The sequence below is a fragment of the Alligator mississippiensis genome, chromosome 1 (assembly GCF_030867095.1).
Source record: "Alligator mississippiensis isolate rAllMis1 chromosome 1, rAllMis1, whole genome shotgun sequence".
NCBI classification, from domain to species: Eukaryota; Metazoa; Chordata; order Crocodylia; family Alligatoridae; genus Alligator; species Alligator mississippiensis.
Genome location: NC_081824.1, coordinates 466,661,824 through 466,676,636, shown reverse-complemented (window position 1 = coordinate 466,676,636; position 14,813 = coordinate 466,661,824). Strand labels below are relative to the sequence as shown.

General features: G+C 46.5%; 1 protein-coding gene across 1 annotated transcript in view; it reads right to left on the bottom strand.

Moving 5' to 3' along the window:
• The window catches only part of RNF169 (ring finger protein 169), a 54,671-nt gene that overhangs the window by 13,615 nt on the left and 26,243 nt on the right, over nucleotides 1-14,813 (bottom strand). Inside the window, exon 3 of the mRNA XM_059724642.1 lies at nucleotides 633-776. Within this exon, the coding sequence (XP_059580625.1) occupies nucleotides 633-776 (144 nt within the window). The remainder of the gene's footprint in view (nucleotides 1-632; nucleotides 777-14,813) is intronic.

The window sequence follows — 14,813 nt, the reverse complement described above, 5'->3', positions numbered from 1 at the left end:
TCACTTGGGAAACAAACTTTTTTAATTACATTTCAAAACCCCCAGAAGTCCATGCAGCGGTTACAAGTGACATGCAGAGAACAGAATGATTTTCCAGCTGGCGTTAATGGTCACAGATCCACTATTACTGGAGCTACAAGAGTAGCTAAGTGAGAAGCTGGTCCAATATTTTCACCTGTATTCATTATATGTTGCTAGGATTACAGAAAATGCTACTTTAGAAATGTTTTTAAAAGGCATTATTTCTTGCATTCCTTTAGCTACTATGAAGTTCAAAGGGCCAAGGCTCAGAGGAATCATATATACCTGAGGTAGGTAGAGAAATAGAGAATTGTATTTACAGAAATACATATGAGGGGGAAAAAAGATAGGATGGTATGGTTTACAGAATGTATTTCTATTCTGTAGTATCATAGCTGAACTCAGGTTACTGTCTCCAGTCCCTTCAGGGGTAGAAAGAAGTAAGGCAATTCTGCTATGAAGTTCTCTTTTCTAAGGGTATAGAAGTCCAAGTGTCAGCAGTGTAGGAGTGGCAAATACTGGACTTTAAAGTAAGCAACTTCTGTGCCTAGAAAAAAGTTACTGCCCCAGGACTGGGTCCTGACAATGCAGAGCTATATTTGGGTACTTACGCATTCCTGATTCATTTTAAGCATCAGTGGTTCCTCTTTTTTTTGCTCTTCCATTTTTCTTTTTCCTACTTCCATGTCTTCCAGAATTAGCTTGTGGATCAGATCCTCTGAAGTTTTCTCCTCTTGTAATTTTTCTTCTCTCAACTGTGCAAATGGCAAAAGAGAAAACATGAGAACATAAGAGCTGCCATTTACCGGGTCAAATCGTAGGTGCATCTTGTCCAGTCACTGTGCCACGCACTAGCAGAGAATAGATGCTGAAAGGGAGAGAGAACAGGGTGGGGTGACCAGGGTTTTTCCACTGTTCCTCTCCCACTTGCAGCCACAGCATTTAGGGTCTAGGAAGTTACCATACTTGAAACAGGCTGTTCATAGAGGCTGTGTGTTTCCTGAATTAAACATGGACCTCGAGAGTCTGAAAATCCTATGTTCTAATCCTAGCGCTGGACAATGACTTGCTGTATGATTTCAGTTGAGTTGCTTTACACCTCGCTGTGCGTGTTGGTTCCCACATCCATAAAACAGGATCGTTATCTGGAATGACGAGCAGCCATTTCTGCAAGGTCACACACGCACTTTGTGAGTACCACAGCTATTACTGCCTTCACACATCTTGAAATACCAATGGCCTTGTTCTTAGGCCCACCATTTGATATAGCCTTTCCCTTGTATTTCTTTTGAAAATATAAAGAGACAAAACACTTTCACCTATTTTAAAGAATCGGGTGACTGATCTTGTAACAAAGGTGCAGGAAGGAACTGTAGGATACATACCCATAACACTTCCTGTCCAGACAAAGACAGATGGCAGGTTTAACCTTCAAATGGATTATTTATTCAGACGTGCCAGTGGTGTTGATTTAATTAAAAATCTGCATAAGTTATGCCGTTACCTATATTAAAATCCACTAAAGTACAAGTTGTTTGGAGGCAAGTGTCTGCAGGACCTTATACTCTGGCTGTATTTCAAGACCATATTATTATTTCACAAAATCAAAGAACTGGAAGGGACATCAAGAGACCATCTAGCTCCGGCCCTTGCACTGAGGCAGGACCATCTAGACTATCCTAGACAGACCTATTTCTAACCTGTGCTTTAAAACCGTTTTTTCTGCAGAAAAAGCTGATTTCTTCTTGTCCTTCCCCCAATGGATGTGGTCACCACCTCTTTGTAACAACCTTTTCAATACTGCATGACTTATGTTTCATCTTAGTCCTTTGTTCTCTAGAGACGCAGTGCTCAAGCTCTGGACCGTGCAGCTGTGTCAACCGGCCCATGGTGCTTTCTACAGGTCTGGAAATTTGGTGGCAGGAGAGCGGAGGAAGTGTTAACTGCCGCTCCCCTGCTGCCAAATTTCTGGGCCTGTGGGGAGCCCTGTGGGCTGGATGATGTGATCCTGTGTACTAAATCATGCTGGTGCTCCATAAGGCCGGTGTGCGGGGCTACACCAGCACGCAGATGGATCCAGGTACATGGGTTTGGACTACCATGCAGCCAGATCCAGGCATGCAGTGATTGGGCCTGCATGTGACAAGATCCAGCAGCACAGGGTCAGCCCCAGATCCTACCCGCAGACCTACCCTGTGCTGGATCTGGCTGGCAGACTGACCCTGTGCCACTCATCAGCCTGTGGGACTGGCAGGTTGAGTGCCACCGCTCTAGACTAAATAAACCCAATTCCTTCAAGCCGTTCATTCCCTAGAAGTTGTCCAAAACTTTTGCCTTCCCTCAGGACTCTCTCCAATTTGTTTACATTGCGCTTAAAGTGCACTGCCCAAAACTGAAGTTGATCACAAGGGATCCTGGTTTTCTCTATGTAAAAATCACAAATACTCTGATTTGACCCCCTGCCCAATTCCATGTTTGTGTGCGATTAAAATGAAATACCATTATATGTGTATATATCAGCTGAACACTATGTTTTATTTGCAACTTTTAAACAATTTGGAAGCTTAAATCATTATAATAAGTTCTAAATACCTATATATTTTGGCATTTGATTTTGGTTTTGTTTTTTATCATGGGCCACCGCCGCCTCCTCATGGGAGTGGGCTGCAGGGTAGGTGCCCCGGTCGACACTGCCAGCATGCAGGCAAAGGACCCTGCTTACCTGTCCATCTCTACCCCCATCAGGACATGGTGCACCTGGGTCCTGGAGTAGTGATGCTGCCTGGGTTCCCCCTGTGGGCCTCAGCGCCTACAGACTGCCCCCCACCCTGCTACTCCAGCCCCCACCCACACAGCCCTGCCTTGCCCCTGCCAGCCCTGCTGCCTGTCTCTGCAGCCCCCACTCCACTCCCCAAGCCCTGACAGTGTCATCCACACCTGACCCCCAGCCTCCCTCGACCCCCCAGCCATACTGGTGCCCCCTGTTCTCAACCCACAGCAGCCCTACCCCTGTCCCCAGCAAGCTTTACTTACTCCAAAGGCTTCAGGAGGGAAAATGACCCTGAGCCAAACCCTGGCTGACTCAGATTCTCAGGCCTTGCTCCCTCCCCTCTCCGGGCAGGGCTTAGGGTTTCCTGCCCTTTTTGCAAGAAGCTCTTGCAGGCTGGGACTTTGCCAGTTTGCAGAGAGGTCTTTGCACAACCCACAGATCCCTCCACTCCAAACAGGGAAAAACCACATTCTTTTCCTTTAAATGGGAAAAATGCACGTTTTTCTGCAGGAAACAGAAAACCTGGATTCCTGTTGATCACTAAGGGTTCGGGAAAGCGAACTTCATCAGGCCCGACCAGTCCGAATACACCTAGCTTATCTAAATAGTGGGACCACATTGCCACGAACATCGCCAGCTCCAAAACTGCAGAGACGTAGCCTTTGGCATGTGACAGCAGCGGTACCAAGCTTATCCTTCCCCTCCAGTGTCCCAGCGAAAGAATGAGACCAGCTCCATGTGTCGAGAGAGGGTGGTGATTGCACTGTGGTGGGTAGTTACCACTCTATGAAAAACCAGCTTGGGGGGCAGGATCCACAGTTGTGACCAGTGTCACCAAGCTGTGCAGAGGCATCTTCCTGAGAAGGGCTCTCCCTGAGCTATGCTGAGACAATACATGAAGGGTTCGAGGGAGTCAGGGGAAGCAACAGGCAAGATGCTTATTCCTATTCTGCCCTGCACTCTCTTTCCTCTGGCCTCCAAATGCATCAGAAAAAGGACCAAGTCTCCAGTGACACGGAAACCGGTCATTCGTGGGAGCGGGGCTGGTTCGGAAAACTGATGCTTGCAAATTCGGGCACTAGGGCCTGTCCAAGAAGCTGAGTGGATGCAGGCTGACAGTCGAGTGTGCTTCTGGGCACAAGATGGGGCATGGGAAGTATCTCCTGGCAAGGCCTGACCTCAGCAAGCCACAGATCTTCATCATTCAGCAAGCAGCAGCAGTATTTCAAAGGCTAGCGGGGAACCCCTGCTCGTAAGGCGACAGGTGGAAGTGGACAGGCTGCCTGCTGATTCTGAGCAGCCAGATGTAAAGGGCAAGGGAGTAAGTAGAGCCTACTGTGATGGTGTTTGCTTGAGGGAAGCCTTAAGGGAGCATTTTGGTGCTGTGCCATGAATGGTAACAACATTTGCTTTTAAAGGCAGCACCCCAGTCCTGTGTGGGGAGGAGAGGTCACACGCTTGGGCGTGCTGGTGGCCATCAATGCTTTAATGCACGTGACGAAACCCAGCGCGAAAGAGGAAAGGCTTTATTTTAGGTAACAACACTCAGTGATGAAACACAGAGGGAATGGGCACAGCGAGCCACCTTGTACGCAACAAAACCCCCCGAAAACACCAGCTTACAGACAACCGACCCCTAAGCAGTCAGCAGGCAGAGTCTGGAGCGAGGAGAAAGGACTAAGGACTCGTCAGCATGCTGCCTAAAGTCTGGGGTAGGTAAAGCCAGAGTTTCCTTTCCCATCTGCAGCTTTCCGTGATGCAGCCCAGTGGGGGAGATGGTGCTTGTGCCTAGGCTGAGCTGGGGTGTAAAGCTTCTTATCACAGGTGTTTTCCATGCGATGATGTGATCATGGGGCATTAGGCCTGCTGGTCAACTAGTTTCTGCTGTACCACCATCACTGCTTCAGTAGATTCGTTACATACCCGTATCATGGATCATGCCGGTTCGAGAAGACGCTCTGCTTTGGGATTCACCAAGAAGAAGCTTTATCTAGTCTCCCTCCTTCAGGGTCCTCGAAGCCAGCCCTGGCCTGACTTCTCAAGGGGCAAGCCTCTGGCTCGAGACCCTGCCTCCTCTCTCTCCCTGGCTTCCTTGGCAATCTGCAACACCTCTGCCTCCAAGAGCTCCTTCTAACTGGTCAGCTTATTGGAAACAGTGCCAATATCCCAAACAGCACAGACTGCCCAGCTCCAAACAGAAGTCTTTACTGTACACTGCAGCCCTTTGTCCTCACTTGGACCCCTGCTTACCCCTCTGTGGGACTACACTCTTTACACCATCCTTCCTGGGACTTTTCTCCTCTCACCCCAGATCCCTCCAAACCTCTCGCTCTCTTCAGACACAGGCCACCCACCTGATGGGATGGGGCCTCTGGAGGCACTGCTGGTGATACCTCTCTAAGCTCTTGAGATGATGACAGTAGGTCACCCATGTTTCACATCCATAAAGGAGAGTGGAGATGATGACTGCATCGCACACCTGGATCCTGGTGTCCTTCTATGATCAGTAAAATCAAACCAAAGCAATTTCCTGATGGAGATGCTTGTGCACCAGATCCTGTGCTGGATCTCCTCCTCATTTGTTCTGTGAGAGAGGTGGCTACCGAGGTAAGAGAAGTGCTCGATGGCCTCCAAGGTCTTTGAGGAGGGAGGAGGTGTCACCATTCATGGCCTGGAGCAGGCTGATAGAGCACTTTAGCCTCCTCAGTGTTGAGAGAGGACCAAAGTTCAGTAGGCTTCTGCTAAGAGATTCAGTGCAGTCTCGAGAGTTTTTCCAGCGTGCACACTGATGGCACGGTTAAAAGGACAAGGATGGCCGTCATGAATATTCTGGTCTTTGAGAGAAAGTGTCCTAGACTGAAAAGCCCTCCATTCATTCACTATTCAAATATCAATTCCAGAAGGATGGCAGTCCTTAACGAGAACCAAGATGACACACACACACAAAAAAAAATGAAGACTAGAATTGGGGCAATGATGCATCTTTGTATAACCTCAGTATGGGTCCATCTCCAATCCATTACAAAGAACAGTCGCAGTTATTTGGTTGTGGAAAAGCCTCAAGACTTTGATGTATTTTTCAGGGCATCTAAATCTAGCCAGTACTTTCTACAATGCGGCATGACTGATGTGTCAAAGGCCTTAGCAAGGTCAACGAAGACCATATACAGGTCCTGATGTTGTTCCCGACACTTTTCTCGGACCCGGTACATAGCAAAGACCATGCAACTTGCCCCACAGGATGATGTGAACCACAATGAGATTTCAGAAGGGCTTGCTCAGCAAGAAGTAGAAGATGGTTCATGAAGATGAGGATTTTCCCTCGAGGCTATACCTCGACAGTTCCCGCACACAAACATATCTCCTTTATTGAAGATAGTCATGCTATTAGCATTCCTCAGGTCCTCCGGGATCTCTCTGAGTTGTTCCAAATTTGCAAAATAAATTCATGGGTCACAGTATCAGTTCCTCGCCACCTGCCTTGAAGATTACAGCAGGTATGCCGTCTGGTCCAGTAGCCTTGTTCTTCGTTTTCTTGCTAGCATGCCAGCTTGCTAGAATAGGAAGGCTGGCGAGGGATCCCCCCTCAGGCTGCTAGGTGACAGACTTGATAGTGGCATCCGTCACAGTTGACTCATGGGTCAGGAGTGCTGCAAAGTGCTCTTTCCTTTTAGCCTGGATAGATTCGTTGTCTCTGATGAGCACTGAGCCATCATGCAATCAGCTTGTCCCTGTCCCTGGAGCTGAATCTCCTTCGCTTTATCTTGCCACCACTGATTTTTGAAGATCCTCCTTTGAGCTTTGGGTTTGAGGAGCTGGTATGTCTCTTCTATTGGTAGGAGATGTGAAGGGCTCTTTCTGCTTGGCAAGATGACTTCTAGTTGAGGAGGGCTTGGATGTCAGTGTTGTTCTCTCATCAAACCAGTTTTGGTGTTGATAGGTGGTACAGCCAATGGTTTCAGCACAGGCCATATGGACGGCAGTTTTAAACTCCTTCCAGAAATCCTCAGTGTTACCTTACCTTCAAGTTGTGGGCAGGAGCAGAGAGCTTTTCATGGAGACACTGTTGGAGATCCTTGTGGACCTCCTGGCCTTGAAGAGATTTGGTGTTGAGAGTCCTTTGCATTGCTTTTGGCTGTTTTCAGTGTCTCAGAGCAAGATGGATATTCATAATGGATCTGATGAGATGATCTGTTCAGCAATCACCAGTTGCTCACATGGCTTGTGATACAGACGTCCATTTGATCACGGACTCTAACAGTAATAATAAAGGAGGTCCTGGTGCTTAGAGCAAGGGTGTCTCCAGGCAGTTTTGTATTTGTCACTCTGTCTGAACATGGTGTTCCTAATGACCAAGGATCCTGGTTGTCTCTGATGAAAAAATTTAAATCCCCAATTTTCAGATTTAAAAAAGTAACCCAAAATCCACATTTTTGTGATCAAAATGAAACACCACTAATATATAGATATATATCTACAGTGGTGCTTCATTTTGATCACAGAAAAATGTGGATTTTGGGTTACTTTTTTAAATCTGAAAACTGGGGATTTTTTTTTAAATCAGAGAAAACCAGGATCCCTGCTAATGACAAGACTGGGAAGGATGGAGAAGGACGCCACTGGAGCCAGTTTTCCCTACTCCCTCCTTCCCAGTGGTGCCACTCCAGTTCCAGGTCATGCCCAACTCTGGCACTGAAGTCACCAGGGAGAATGATCTGGTCTTCCTTGGGTGCATTAGTCAGAACATGGTCAAGGTCAAAGTAGAATTGTTCTCTGATATCATTGTCAGCCTCAGTAACCGGTTGTTACAGATGAGATGGAGGGTCACAAGATGTTCGTTGATGTCCATGGGGAACTCCGTAAGTTGACTAACGAGCTGATTCTTGAAGACAAAATGGGTGATGTGGGTGCATTTGTCCTGGGCCAGTTTCCCCTTCCAGAGGAAGGTGTAGCCTCCACCGTCTTCCCTCAGCCCTCATCTTGTCTCACTCAGACCTGCAATGTCGATGGTGTAACTTACTTCCCTGGAGATGATGGCAGTCCTTTTTTTTCTGGCAGATCACTGTCTTGGTCAGCAGTCTGGTTCCAGCAACTCTGTGCATAGCAACTTCATAGCTAGTTGCTGTAAACAGTTTCCCAAGTAGGAGGTCTTGATGCCCCTTTTGCCCCAGGAGAGGATGACAGTCTGGGCCTGACAGCAGGCTGCAGTGACTGCTCCCTGGTTGATTCTCCCTGACGAGATAATTTTTTCCCCCCTTCTCTGTAGATTGAGACCCTGTAGTGGTAGAGAGGCTTGTGTGTCCCAATAATCCTCAGAGTGATGCCACCTGGAGTCTCACACTCCTAGCAGGCTCACCCATTGGGGAACAGGTCTGAGGGGAGGTTTCAGACAAACTGTGGTCCAGCTGTAAGTCCTCAGAGGTGGGTCAGGCAGATGATGTCAGGATCTCAATAGTTGTAACAATGAAAGAAGGCTTCAGCAAGAAGGAAGTCTCCTGTTGTCTAGGGTTCTCCCTTGCCACTGGATCCAGATTTCCATCTTGTCAAGGCTGTGTGGTTGTTGTTTTCATGCACCAGCTTCCTCACGTTGAAGTCACATGCACGTTTCTAACACGGGAAACACCACATTCTTCAAAAACCCTGTGGCGATGGATCAGTGGAGATGGAGATAAGACCAGTGAATCTGGTAGTCTCCAGCCATGAATCTGCAGGCAGCAGTAGCCTGATGGTCTTGCACCTGGGTTGAGACAGAGGTGCAATTTGACAACTGTTACCATGACTATGCAAGTCCTCTTCAGGATCCCTGCTCATTCTGCACAGGGCTAGAAAAAGTGCCCTAACCCTAGGCTGCCTTATCTGCTTTTGCCTGGGGAACCACATCCAGTGGCATCACTCTCTCTGCAGTCAAAAACATCATAAGATGACAATGTTTTTGCAACATGGAGTGTTTTATCAAAGTATCTGTAATTTACTAAACAAATGAAATTAATAAACCTCCTAAAATACACTGTAAAGTATCCCAAAACACACTTGGAGTAGAAGCTGTTTGTGCATTTGTATGTAGTAGTATGGCACCACAAAACATTTTGTATAACAAAAAAGCATGCTAGATGCTTTGGAGAAAGGCAAAAGACCTAGCGGCAAAGAGCTTACAACCTAATGCCCACTTTTGTATCTGTGTACACAGAAGCCAACTGAGATCAGTCAAGTTCTCCTAGGCAAGTTCTCTCTTCAAGACTCCTAGGCAAAATCTTTGAAAAAATTATCAAGGCTCACATATGCGAGAGCCCGGCAGGACAAATTATGCTGAGGGGAAACAAGCACGGGTTCGTGGCGGGCAGATCGTGCCTGACCAATCTAGTCTCTTTTTATGACCAGGTTATGAAACACCTGGACACAGGAGGAGGGGTAGATGTCATATACTTAGACTTCAGGAAGGCCTTCGATACGGTATCCCACCCCATACTGGTGAACAAGTTAAGAGGCTGTGACTTGGATGACTACACAGTCCGGTGGGTGGCGAATTGGCTGGAAGGTCGCACCCAGAGAGCCGTGGTGGATGGGTCGGCTTCGACCTGGAAGGGTGTGGGCAGTGGGGTCCCGCAGGGCTCGGTCCTTGGACCGATACTCTTTAACGTCTTCATCAGCGACTTGGACGAGGGAGTGAAGTGTACTCTGTCCAAGTTTGCAGATGACACAAAGCTATGGGGAGAGGTGGACACACCGGAGGGCAGGGAACAGCTGCAAGCAGACCTGGACAGGTTGGACAAGTGGGCAGAAAACAACAGAATGCAGTTCAACAAGGAGAAATGCAAAGTGCTGCACCTAGGGAGGAAAAATGTCCAGCACACCTACAGCCTAGGGAATGACCTGCTGGGTGGCACGGAAGTGGAGAGGGATCTTGGAGTCCTAGTGGACTCCAAGATGAACATGAGTTGGCAGTGTGACGAAGCCATCAGAAAAGCCAATGGCACTTTATCGTGCATCAGCAGATGCATGACGAATAGGTCCAAGGAGGTGATACTTCCCCTCTATCGGGCGCTGGTCAGACCGCAGTTAGAGTACTGCGTGCAATTCTGGGCGCAGCACTTCAAGACGGATGCAGATAACCTGGAGAGGGTCCAGAGAAGGGCAACTTGTATGGTTAAGGGCTTGCAGACCAAGCCCTACGAGGAGAGACTAGAGAACCTGGACCTTTTCAGCCTCCGCAAGAGAAGGTTGAGAGGCGACCTTGTGGCTGCCTATAAGTTCATCACGGGGGCACAGAAGGGAATTGGTGAGTATTTATTCACCAAGGCGCCCCTGGGGGTTACAAGAAATAATGGCCACAAGCTAGCAGAGAGCAGATTTAGACTGGACATTAGGAAGAACTTCTTCACAGTTCGAGTGGCCAAGGTCTGGAACGGGCTCCCAAGGGAGGTGGTGCTCTCCCCTACCGTGGGGGTCTTCAAGAGGAGGTTAGATGAGCATCTAGCTGGGGTCATCTAGACCCAGCACTCTTTCCTGCCTATGCAGGGGGTTGGACTCGATGATCTATTGAGGTCCCTTCCGACCCTAACATCTATGAATCTATAAGTTGCACACAGAATCCAAAAGAAATCAGTCGAGTCGGACACAAAGTTCTTGCAGCCGAAGCAGAGTCAAAAAGATGCAACATACGGAGGGAAAAAACCATGCCCAAAAATTGTGCGCCTCAATGCTGGAGTTCAGCAAACATTTTGATAGATCCAGGCTTTCTAGGTTGGATGAGGGTTTTTACATTAGACTGATAAACAAGGCATCTAAAAACATATCTGAAGACAGAGCCACAATATTTAGTTTAAAAAATACACAAACCTCACTACATGACACCATTATAAAGATTTGTTTGGTAACGGGAAACTGAAGAGCAACTGCTACATTTACTCCACTACATGGTAAAATCATCTCTCAGGCTGCGTCCAGATGAATGGGAACGTGCGTTTCCCCAGGGACAAGCAGCAGTGGCACATCTTGTGCCGCTGCTACTTGTCCCCGGGGAATGCCCGTGGTGGGACATGCCCAGATGGAGTAGGGGAGGCTAGGGCCAGCAACTGTGCTGGCCCCAGCAACCTTACCTGGAGTCCTGGGGGCCTTGGAGAACTGCAGCTGCCGTGCTCCCGCAGCAGGGAGCCTGGCCAGCGGCTGGAGAGTGGCTCCAGCTGGCTAGGCTCCAGTTTTGGTTGGCGTGCACTGCCGCCAACGTATGCTGCCTTGTTTTTTTTTCCACGTAGGTTTTTTTGACCCCAGGATTTCCCAGGGTCAAGAAACACCGCTGCACTGCAAAGTAGCAGCTGGGGAACACCTGCATGTGCAGTGTGCGGTGCTGCAGATGGGTCTGCAGCGCCACATACCACACATCTGTGCTCATCTGGATGCAGCCTCAGAGGCTAGTCTTGTACAAAGGACTGGATGAGGGATAACAAGCCTTTAAGGTTCCAGTAAGGTTCTTTTGAGCTGTCTGAAATGCTCCCAAAACTCTTCCTTCCCTTCTCTTGTCCCCCCACCAGAACCTGTCAAAATCCACACAGTTCTCCATTTGTTCTCCGGTCCATGTTTGTATTTAATTCAGCTTCATGTACAGACAGACACATGCACACAAATAAAAACATAGAAAATTTTTTATCAGCTTGCTGAAACAGACAGCAAGAGATGCAGACAGAAAACACTGACGGAGCCAAAAAACACATCTCTTTTGAAAAAATACTTTTTATGCTCTGTTTTAGAAGCCTTATATACCTCCTTCAAGCCAGCTGGTTAATGTTGGCACCTAGGCAAATATTTGTGTAAAGATATCTTGGAAAGTTTTGTTTCCATCTGTAATGTAAGTAAAGTTTGCTAGCCAGTGTTACTAAATTTGGCTTGTTAGTTTAATGTTCCCCGATGTGGGTCTTCCATCCCTCTCCAGATATACCTGGATTAGATGTATAGGCTTCCACAAATTAAAATGTCATTAATATGCAAGAAGAATCATGCCACAGAAACAATCCTAATAATAATCCTATTAATAATAATGGGATGTTGCTGGGAAATTCGGGTGTACAATTTAGTGGCAAACAAAACTTCCCATTGACAATATTTACATTAGGTTATACAAAACTGTAAAGTTAAATTATTTTCCCCAAATGCAAACAACACCTTGCAGAGTTTCCAACAAAACACTGCAATACTGTACCAGTTCAAGAGGAATAGGTAAAAAAAGGCTACCTTATTATAGATTTCATAGACATTAGGGCTGGAAGGGACCTCGCAAGACAATCGGGTCCAGCCCCGATTATACATCTCTGATTTAGTTAGTCTGTAATGTGGAACTCTAACCTGCCTTCTGCCGAGCTTATCTAAAGAAACCAACTTGTTAAAAGGTAAAAAAAAAAAAGTATAAAGATCAGGAGTAGATTCTTAGAGGTTTCACTTCTAATAAGCTTGGATGTTAATTAGTGGTACACGAAAAAAAAATAATTTTAACCAAACCTTGCAAGAGCCCAAGAAACTGTTATGCTGGCAGCCTGAGAATAATCCTTCCCATGCAACTGAAGGGAAAAAAAGTTCTCTCGTTTCATGGGCAAATTAGGAATAGTATTCTTGACATCAACATATACACCCAAAATCTGGTAAAACTCACATTTGACATCTTCTCTTCATTCCACGAACTCTCCAGGTTTACGTGGTGTTTAAAGGTGCGCTACAGTGAAGGAGACTGCTCTGTCTATCACTGCTGCTGAGAAGGTACATGTCTGCACATGCCACAGGTAGGAGTTTCCCTACTGATTACACAAGATTACAAGCAAAAGACTGTTTGTTGTGTGAAGGAAACTCAAAACCCTGAGATTTTACTAAGTATTACAAATTTTTACCCCTTGGCAATATAAAAAAGAAAACAAAACCCCAAAGCAAGCGTTCCTTAAAAACAAAATAACCATAAAATCCCCTTTATTTTGCGTAGTTGGATGGATGCTAAATAATTAACCTTATTCTAAGTACTGGTACATCTAGAAGCAAGCTTGTCCACTGTGTCAGGAATAGCCTTTTACAGAATTATCTGAATCTGGTCAATGGTCTTCAATGCAGTAAGTGCCTATAGACAGCAAAGAAGCGCTATGTTGTATTCAACTACAAAAGGGTTAAAACTAGGGTCAATATTTAGATTTTTAAAGCACCTGACCTTTTCAACGAGATGGAGATACTTTAAAGAACTGCCCCTCAAACACAGGAAGATGTTAAGCAAACTGGGGAGACTCTGATAAAGTTCGGTGATTGTCCCCAAGTCACAAAAGCGGAGTTAGGTATGGGATTTAGCACTCAAGACTATGGGATTATGACTTCAGGAGCGTAGCCAATCATGACAAAGAGCTCATTTACGAATCTAGCCAATAATGACAGTTACCATGAAAGGCTGATTATTTTAGTTAAAAATGGAGTATTTGACCCTCAAAATTTCACCTATCATTTTTAAAGCTGCATATTAAAGTAGCTAAGTTTCCATGATGAATGAAAAGTCAGCAGGCAAGTTGTCAGAAGTTGTAGTCTTGGACTTTACTTGCTCACTCATATTTGGGGAGGAAAAGGAACTCTCAGCTGTTGGCGAGTAAAGATTTAAAAAGAGAAGCTCAGTGGACCAGCAGACCAAGAGGCATTAGACAAAAAAAAATCCATTTCCAGAATGTGTGGGGCATAATTAAAATGCCAGCAGTATTTCATTTTGTGTGAAGTGTTCCGCTGAACTGTGTATATAATATCAACCGTTTCAGGTGGGCAATAGATGAAAACAAAGATCTCATGATGATCTAGAGCTGTTGCAGCCTTACTGCAGGTAAAAATGATTGCAGCAAACTTTAAAAAATAGTCAGTGCGGTACAACCTCCGGCCTTCAATCGGCCACAGCAGTCAGATTTGATCCGTGGTGCTCAAACTTTTGGTCCGGTGGGTCAGATGAACAGCGCGGGGCTGGTCCGTGGGCCAGAATGGGCCCCACACTCCCATGCTGCTCCTGGTCCACCATGCAGGACCACTCTATCCAGCTTCCAGGCCCCCCAAGGGTCTAGAAATTTGAAGTAGAGGAGCGGTGCCACTGCTTCCCAGCCATCAAATTTTCAGATCTGCGGGGAGCCCTGCAAGATGGAAGACATGATGCCAGGGGATAGATCTGGCTCTTGGCTGGGTCTGAGCACCCCTGAATTAAGATCTTTCATACAGTTAGTAACTGAGTGACCAGAGAAGTAGATAAGAATGGCCATTTACTGGGTCAGACCACAGGTCCATCTTGCCGAGTATCCTGTGTCATGCAGTGGCAGAGGGTAGATGCTGAAAGGGAGAATGAACAGGGGACAACCAGGGTTTTTTCCACTGTTCCTCTCCCACTTGCAGCCTCCAGCATTTAGGGTCTAGGAATTCCTGATTCAGAGGCCGTGCCCCTTACTCCTTGCGCTCAATAGCTACTGATTACTCTTTTCCTCCAAGGATGTGTTCAGTCCCTTTTTGAATCTGGCTGAACTGTCAGCTTCCACAACATCTTGTGGCAATGAGTTCCACACTTTATGCAGTTTGTGGTGTTAGTTTGAAGTCAGGCTGAAGGCAGGGTAGAAATACACCTTAAAGACTACCTGAATCAGAGATGCATAAGCTTTGTGAGCAAGAGCTCACTTCATCAAAGAGTTTTAATTCCTAGCTACAGAGATTCCCATTTGAGTTAAAGAATACATCAGACATCTAAGTAACATTCCTAACCTTTCACTGGTGTCTATAATAAGGAATTTAGTAACAAAACATTCCCAACACTGTAAAAATGCCCAAAGCCACAACATTTTAATCTGCACAGCAGGCTTGGCTACGTAGGAGAAAAGAAAACGGAAAGCAGTCTGACTGCAATATCCCGCAGGACAGAGATGTTGCATTCCCTTCCAAAAGTGCTTTAATCAACTGAAGTTACTCTATAAACTGCAGGGACAAGCTGTGGACTCTCCATTATTGGAGGTGTTCAAGAAGAGGGACAGCTGAGGGTCAGGGA